At 55.0% G+C, this 7,933-nt stretch overlaps 2 protein-coding genes across 2 annotated transcripts; both read left to right on the plus strand.

Annotated features, from left to right (window-relative positions):
• Positions 1-2,849, plus strand: H310_05477 (hypothetical protein). Its single transcript, XM_008870209.1, has 6 exons — positions 1-636; positions 684-815; positions 870-1,328; positions 1,372-1,561; positions 1,608-2,031; positions 2,089-2,849. Exons 1-6 carry the CDS (start codon positions 120-122, stop codon positions 2,383-2,385), a joined length of 2,019 nt encoding a protein of 672 aa, XP_008868431.1. The 5' UTR covers positions 1-119; the 3' UTR covers positions 2,386-2,849.
• Positions 2,850-4,883: 2,034 nt separating this feature from the next.
• Positions 4,884-7,920, plus strand: H310_05478 (hypothetical protein; the record flags this gene model as incomplete). Its single annotated transcript, XM_008870210.1, has 4 exons — positions 4,884-5,699; positions 5,748-5,964; positions 6,026-7,858; positions 7,893-7,920. The coding sequence occupies exons 1-4, from the start codon at positions 4,970-4,972 to the stop codon at positions 7,918-7,920; spliced, it is 2,808 nt and encodes a 935-aa protein (XP_008868432.1). The 5' UTR covers positions 4,884-4,969.
• Between the last annotated feature and the right edge of the window lie 13 nt (positions 7,921-7,933).

The following is a 7,933-nucleotide window of genomic DNA, read 5'->3' on the forward strand; positions in this document are numbered from 1 at the left end:
GAAGGCCGACCACGTTGGCAGCCCAACTGCTCCACCAGCTGTGGCCGCGTCGTGGCTGCTACAGAGGTGACAAACACGACAAGGGCGTGGCGTTGCCAACCCAGATTTGTGCAGTGATCATGGGACGGTGGTGTTGGTTGCTCAAGGGGTTGTCGATCGCGGCAACGGCCGTGGCCGCCAAGGATTGCCAGGACATGGAATCCACGCGGAGCATCGACCTGGGAACGTCGGGACTGTATGCGGTGCACAGTCGTGTAGAACAGGATGGGTCCCTGCTCTGCCTCAAGGCGACATTCACCGGCACCAACACAACGTGGCTCGCCCTCGGCATCGCACGTGGGAACCAAATGGTCTCGACGGTACCGGCCAACGTGATTGTGTTTGATGCGGCCAAGATGACCGCCAAAACGTACGTCGTGAATGGAAAGGGACTGGCCAAGGTTGTCTTGCAAGAAGATCAATCGTCGTTCACCGTGATAAACATGACGTCGGAGTCCTCGTTCATGTCGTTCACGGTGTCGCGCCCGATCGCTGCGAACGAATCGCAGCCGAACGAGGTGGACATTCAGTTGGAAGAGCCGACGAACCTCATCTGGGCGTACGGGTACAAGTGGCCCGGCAAGCACTCGACCAGAGGTAGGCCTTTGTGTTTACATCACGTCAGACACACACGAATGATGCAGGAGCTGTTCTGCTCGCGTTCTCATCTGCGCGAGACACCGTGAATGCGGGCACGACAGAGACCCCTCTGTTTATTCTCGGCACGATCGTTGCAATGCTGCTGACTGCATCGCTGGCGCTGCGCTATTCCTTCAGTACGTGACAAGATCTCACTCCCCAACCCATCCCGACGTCGTTTCCGTTCGTAGAACGCCTCGACCACAAACTCGTGCCTCCGCCGCGGTACTCGTCGTCCTGCTTTATGGTGCAGCGCACGATGAGCGACCTGTCCGTCGGCGAGTACATCCTGATCGTGTTGTACGCCACGGGCTTCCTCCTCGTCCTGTTCATGCTGCCGTTCTACGACGTCGACGCCGTCGCGTTGGAGCGTCGAATGGCGCTCGCCGCCGGCCATCTCGCTTTGTACCATCTCTCGTTCCTCATCGTGCCCGTGTCCCACGTTGGGTGGTGGCTCAATTTGGCTCAGTCGCGCCTCCTCAAGTTCCACAAGGCGATGAGTGGCCTCTTCCTCGCCACGGTACTCCTCCATTTGTCTGTCAACATCCAAGCGTACGGGCTGTCCGTCATGTGGGTGTCCATTCCGTTCGGCAGCCAGAACGTGTTCCCGCTGTACGGGTTCGCCGCGTTCGTTTGCTTCATCTGCATGGGTACGTCATTCCAAACAGGACGGCACTTCCAACATTTTGGTAGGCGTCGCCGCGATGCCCATGGTTCGCCTTAACTTGTACGAAGTGTTCCTGACCGCCCACCGAAGCCTCTTTGTTGCCGGGATCGTCTTGGTTTTTCTTCACAGCCGGACGGCCCGCCTCGCCCTCGTTTGTCCGTTGGGGATCTATGCCGCGGGCGGCATTTTTGTCCGCCTCCCGCCGCTGTTTCAAACGTACGGCGGGGTTGTCCGTGGAGGCGTGCACTCAGTGTACACGTAGGTACACGGTCCGGACAACGATCACGACATCGCACACTGTGCTGCTCACGTTGCCGCTGACCAAGGCAACCCAGCGATGGGTGACCGCCTTTCGGCTGTGCTCGCACGCATACCTCAACGTCCCAGCCATTTCCGCCATGGAGTGGCACCCGTTCACGATCATGATCACACCGACCCACGACGGCGTCGCGTTTTGTATCAAGGCGGTCAAACCGCACAGTTTTACGCACAAAGTGCACCTCCTCGCGCAAATCCAAGACTGTCTCCAAGTCAAGCTGGCGGGGCCGTACGGACAGCCCACCGTCGACCTAACGCAGTACCAACAAGTTGTGCTGATGGGCGGCGGGATCGGGGTCACGCCGCTCTTGGGCGCAATCAACTATTTGGACAGCCACGTCCGTGTAAAGATCCACTTGTGTTGGGTGGTAAGGCCGCCGCGTCTCTCTCGACTTGGTATGTCACTCTCGTGCTGTTGTGTGCAGGTGCGTCACCCCGACGAGCTCCTGTGCTGCCAGACCATGATGTTTCCACTGCCGCACTTTGTCACGTCCGAGTTTTACGTGAGTTTGGCCATCTCGGAAGGGCACATACAAACGGACAATGGCGAGGTCGTGTCGTTCCAGCCTGGCCGTCCCAACGCGGACACTGTCCTGCGGAGGTTCCAAAACATTCCGGACACGTGCGTCGTGGCTTGCGGTCCCGAAGGCTTGATTGTGGACACGCAGCGCGAAGCGTATGACCGCGGGTTTGACTTCCAGAAGGTCGTGTTTGCGTTTTAAGAGTTTGGTGGAGTTCATGCCGCGTTGGCTGCGAGTTGCATGACCCCATCGCTTTTGTGCCGTCCTGTGGCAAGACACGGCGCGGACGCCCCCTCGAGCGGTCGCGCCATCGTCGTCGCAGCTGGCCAATTTTCCTGCGCGCTGAGACACCGTCTCGTCCGCGACACGCGTATGAGCCGTTCGAGATGTAGAGACATGTTCTTGAAGCCAGGGAGTCCTTGATGTAAACAGATCGGAATTCCCTGCAGATGTCAAAATGACATGGAAAACACGACGACTCCTTGCATGTCCCAACGATGGCATTCATGATCTGGTCCAAGAAGCGCGATGCAACGAGCCCGCTTGCGGACTTGGGCTTTGCGAAGACAACGACGTCAAGCATGCCGTGAAGCCACAGCGGCAGTGCATGCGCTCCTTCTCTAGGTCCATGTTTGAGGTCGGACAGGGTTGGATTTCCAGTTGAGACAACATCGTCATGTGCTTTCGAGCAATATGTCGGACGTTTTCGCGTCGTTGGGCGAAATTGCGTGATATATAAGGTGCATGAATTGGATTGGCAAAGCTTGTGCTGCCAGCCCCAACACAGCCGTGCATGGACTGTGGGAACGGCTCCTTCCTTTCACGGCACGTTACGTCGGCGGGTGCTCCTATCCGAGCAAATCATATCAAACTGAATCCTCAAGGACGAGCACTCCCAGTGGATGACAGCAGCAAGCTTCAGAGGGGGGAAGGCCATTCCCTTTGGATGACAGTGTCTAGTTTGTTGTATATTTCCGATGATGGCGCGCGATTTTCTGGAAGCCAACGTAGCCTTCACACGACGCTTCAACTAGTTCATTGCAATAGCAAGAGCGCGACAGTGGTTGACTTGGCATGGCGCACAGAGCCATTCCAATTCAACGCGACAGTACTTGCCGCCGCGTGCTGTCGTTCATTCCATCGCGTTGCGCCAAGCCACTCCACGATGCCTGCATCGACAGACTATTCACCGGGTGATATTACACTCGAACGTCGGGATGAAAAGGAGGTCATAATATTCGAGCGAATTCCCAAGATTTTAGCCAATGGGAGACCTTTCTCGCCACGACGAAAGACATGATGTGACGCACATTTTGACGACATTCCTGATTTCGTTGGATTATCTACGCAGAACGGCATTTGATTGGGCATCTCGTTTAAACCAAAATGTCACGAGTTCGCATTAGAGGTATTACTACCTCCATCCAGAAATATATGCTCCAATCAAACTACTACGTAGTACTCCCTCTGTTCCAAAATAAGTGCGCGAGTTTGAGGAGGGTTGACATGTGTTGTCATTTTATTTTCAAGGCAAAATTGAAACGAAGTTTAACCTAGACGGACCTGACGGCTTTCAGAGCTACTGGCACGACTCAAGGCTCCCCCCCGAAATGTTCTCAAAGCGTGTTGGCGGTGGCCGCAGTGTTATGGTGTGGGGGGCGTTTTCCTACGATGGGAAAAGTGAACTGGCCTTCCTTCAAGGCTCACAAGACTCCGTCAAGTATTGCAAGACGTTGGAGACCCACCTTTTTCCGTTTTTGGACTTCGTGCGGGGCGAGAATCCTGGCCGGCGGGTGATCTTCCTGCAGGACAACGCATCAATTCACGTCTCAAGACACACCATGGCGTACCTCCGTGACAAGGACGTTCCAACTATGGCCTGGCCAGCCCTCAGCCCCGATCTCAACCCAATTGAGAACGTTTGGGGTTTTTTGGCTCGTGCTGTGTACCGAAATGGTCACCAATACGACACCGTTGAAGACTTGAAGCGACAAATTGCCATCGAGTGGGAACGTATCACGCTAGCGTACTGTCGGACACTTGTTGACAGTATGTCGACACGAATGGCTCAAGTCATTTTGAAGAGAGGAGCAAAAATCGACTATTAGTCGACATGTAGGTAGTGCGGCTATAATAATGCACCGAACATTTTTGAGTGTTTTCTTCGTAAATCAAAAATTGATATAGCCATGGAGCTGTGTACGTCATGATGGGAGCGCTCTCGTCATCTCTTTCGAACAGAATGGTTAGATATCGAGCTTGTTGAACAGCAACTTCACATCATGAAAATTTTGGGGTGCGGCTATAATTTTGTTCCAGACTGTATGTTATTGCGGTATGATCGTAAAATGTTAGCTGCTATCGACCAATCCGTTGCATTAAGCATTTGTTTTTATCTAATCAGAAGTCGGTCATTCAATTTCCTTTCTGAATTTTGTCGAATGGGTGTCGGATGTGAGTATTGTGCGCGAAATATTTTCAATGCGTCAGTTTAGTGCCTGTCCCCAGAATTAGCCAATCAAATGCCATCTTCAAAGTTGACCAATCGAATCGCATCTGTATCGGGACATTTGGTCGTGTTTGCTTGCCAAATTTTGTTAAAGAATTCACTTCTAGATGTCGCACAAAATGTTCTTGAAGCCAGGGTGTATTTCATGTATACGGAGCGAAATTCCCTGGACATGTCAAAACATCGGTCAATGTGCTGCCTTCTTGTCGCTGCGGGTGCGGTGCAGCTTCCAAGGAGTTCCGATGGAGGTATTCTCGATCTGGAGGTAGAAGCGCGATGCCGTCGAGCCCGTTCATGGACGAGGACTTCGCGAAGACGATGACATCAAGCGTGCCGCGAAACCACACGCCCGCCCTTCTATGGAAGAACTACCTCCTCAAGAAAAAGCACCCTATCAAGTGGGCCTTCGAGGTCCTCTTGCCCGTCGCATTCATTGTATTGTTGGCAGGACTCAAGACACTCACGGACAACGTGCCCATCCCCGCAGGATGGTCGGAAGCACCCTCCACGTCTTTCTTTTCAACTGGTCCGACCGAAGGCATTGCGTACAATCTGTTTGCGAAGCCGACGCCGTCGTTGACAGACTTCCTCATGTCTTCCACATCCACGTTCCGAACCCCCAAATACTACCTCACCGAAACGACACTATCTGGCATTTTGGCAAATCTGGCCGCGTCATCCTTTGCCGATGGGATTCGCATCAAGGAATTGTCGGTCGCCGACCGCCGCGCGTGTGAAGTCAAAGTTGTGTTTCAAGGCGCAGTCAACATCGACCCGGCGTCGCCGAATGCAATCCCCCAAGAATGCCGCGGCAAAGTCGTGCCGTACAAGCTTGCTATCGTCCCTGACAACGAGTTCACTCGGTCGTACTTCGCAGCGACGTTGAGCACCTGGTATCCCCGCATCGACATCGGGCGCGCGGGCCAGTTGAACGTGTCGCTCCCCGGGTTCAACGACTCGGTGGTATTTTTCAACTCGCCCGAAGACTTAGAAGCGTACGTCACTGGTAAGCCAGGCATCGTGTACGTGGAAAGGCGCTCAGCGTTATGTGCAGGACGCTCGTATGGGCAGGACCTGGCGAACCCCAAGATCTTTGCCGGCCTTGTCTTCAACAAGTTCCCCTCCGAGCTTGGTGTCGAAGGCTCGATTGACTACACTCTACGCTTCAACTCAACGAATGGCCGCCGGGGCGGCATCGGCGACGTGCCGAAGACGAGCCGCATCCTGTACGATCCGTATCAGCGGTCCATCAGGAGTACTATCTACTCCCGGTAATCCCCGTTCTCTCCATGATCCTCGGTGCCTTCAAGTCACTCATAATACGTCGTGCAGCTACACCCAACGTGGTTTCCTCACGCTTCAGACTGCAGTCGCCCGGTTTGCCACGTGTGTGCCCGTGTGGAACGGCACTACGACTACAGGCGAATGCACGCGACGAAACAGCCGCGTGCCCGACGGATCGCTGGATGCTCGGTTCATGGTGCAGGTGCAAAACGATTTGTACCTGAACAAGCTTGTCGACGATGCCAATGCGTTTGCAAAATCGACGCCAAGAGGCGGCAATGCGTCGAGTGCGTTGTCGCTGGCCGCAGTAAGTCAAGCCACCCAGACGATGCTGGCTATGCCGTTGCGCCAGGCGCCGCAGCCGTATTTTGGCAGTGCCGTGTTCCCTTTCCCCATCCAGGCCTACACGTCGTCACCGTTCTACACGCTTGTGGACCGGTACTTTGCGCTCGTGTTTGTGATCTCGTACTTGTATGCGATTTCGTCCGTCCTCGTGGCGCTCATTCACGAGAAGGAAGCGAAATCCCGCGAACTGCTCAAGATCATGGGTGTGTCCGAGCACGCGATTGTGCTATCGTGGTACATCACGTACGGCGGGGTGTTTGTCGTGGCCGCGATTTTGCAAGCTGTCGCGGGAAGCATCACCCTGTTCCCCAACACGAACGTTTTCCTGTCGTTCGTGTTCTTTTTACTCTTTGGATTATCCGTCCTTAGCTACGGCTTTCTCGTCAGCGCGATCTTCTCCAAGGCCCGCACCGGCGCGTACGTTGGCATCATTGGGTTCTTCGCAATGTACTTGGTCTCGGCCGCATTTACACCAGACACGGACGAAAGCGTGAAAACCTTGAGCTGCGTCCTCGCCCCAGTCGCACTCAGCTTTGGCACGTCGGCCCTGGCCAGCGCGGAAACCAACTCGCTCGGCCTGTCGTTCGCGAATGCGAGCGACCCGTACAACAACTTTCGTTTTGCGACGGCGCTGTGGATGCTTGCCCTCGATTCCGTCCTGTACACGCTCCTCGGCATGTACTTGGAGCTGGTCGTGCCCAACGACTACGGTGTTCCACTGCCGTGGCACTTTCCGCTCACGTTTTGGATCAAGCCGCGTACCGCCGGTAACCAAGGACTTTGCGTCGACGCTGTCACCGACTCGCACGTTCCCATTGAAGACGTTGGCATGGACTTGCAACAGCAAGAGCAATCTGGCGATGCCCTGCAAATCCAAAACCTTCGCAAAGTGTTTCCCGTTTCGGGCGGGGAAAAGGTCGCCGTGAAAGGCATGAACTTGACCATGTACAAGAACCAGATCACGTGCTTGCTCGGCCACAATGGCGCTGGCAAAACGACGCTCATCTCGATGCTTACGGGTATGCTCCCAGCATCGAGTGGCGACGCTTCAGTTCACGGCCTCTCCCTTCGCCGCGATCTGCCAGCGATACGCCAGTCCTTGGGCATGTGCCCGCAGCACGATGTTCTGTATGCAGAACTCACAGTGTACGAACACTTGATCTTTTACGGACGCATCAAGGGGTACCGCGGCAAGGCGTTGGAGGACGAGGTCGAGAACAAGATCAACGAAGTCGGTTTGACCGAGAAGCGCCACGTCCGGTCGACGGAACTTTCTGGCGGGATGAAGCGCAAGTTGAGTTTGGCAATTGCGTTGCTCGGAGACAGCAAGATCGTGTTTCTGGACGAGCCGACGTCCGGGATGGACCCGTACAGTCGTCGTAGCAGTTGGGAGATCATCATGAACAACCGATACAACCGCATTGTGGTGCTGACGACGCACTTCATGGACGAAGCGGACATTTTGGGCGACCGCATTGCGATCATGGCGGAGGGGGAGCTCCGGTGCTGCGGGTCTTCCCTCTTCTTGAAGAACCGGTACGGCGCCGGGTACAACTTTTCCCTGGTCAAGACTGAACGATGCAACACCCCCGCATTGATCGAGTTTGTCCA

The sequence above is a fragment of the Aphanomyces invadans genome (genome assembly GCF_000520115.1).
Source record: "Aphanomyces invadans strain NJM9701 unplaced genomic scaffold supercont1.9, whole genome shotgun sequence".
NCBI lineage: Eukaryota > Oomycota > Saprolegniomycetes > Saprolegniales > Verrucalvaceae > Aphanomyces > Aphanomyces invadans.

Coding starts and splice junctions, on each gene's coding strand:
- H310_05477 (XM_008870209.1), top strand. CDS start 120: ATGGGACGGTGGTGTTGGTTGCTCAAGGGGTTGTCGATCGCGGCAACG. Junction 816..869: donor GGCGCTGCGCTATTCCTTCA/GTACGTGACAAG, acceptor TTCCGTTCGTAG/AACGCCTCGACCACAAACTC. Junction 1,329..1,371: donor CGTTTGCTTCATCTGCATGG/GTACGTCATTCC, acceptor ACATTTTGGTAG/GCGTCGCCGCGATGCCCATG.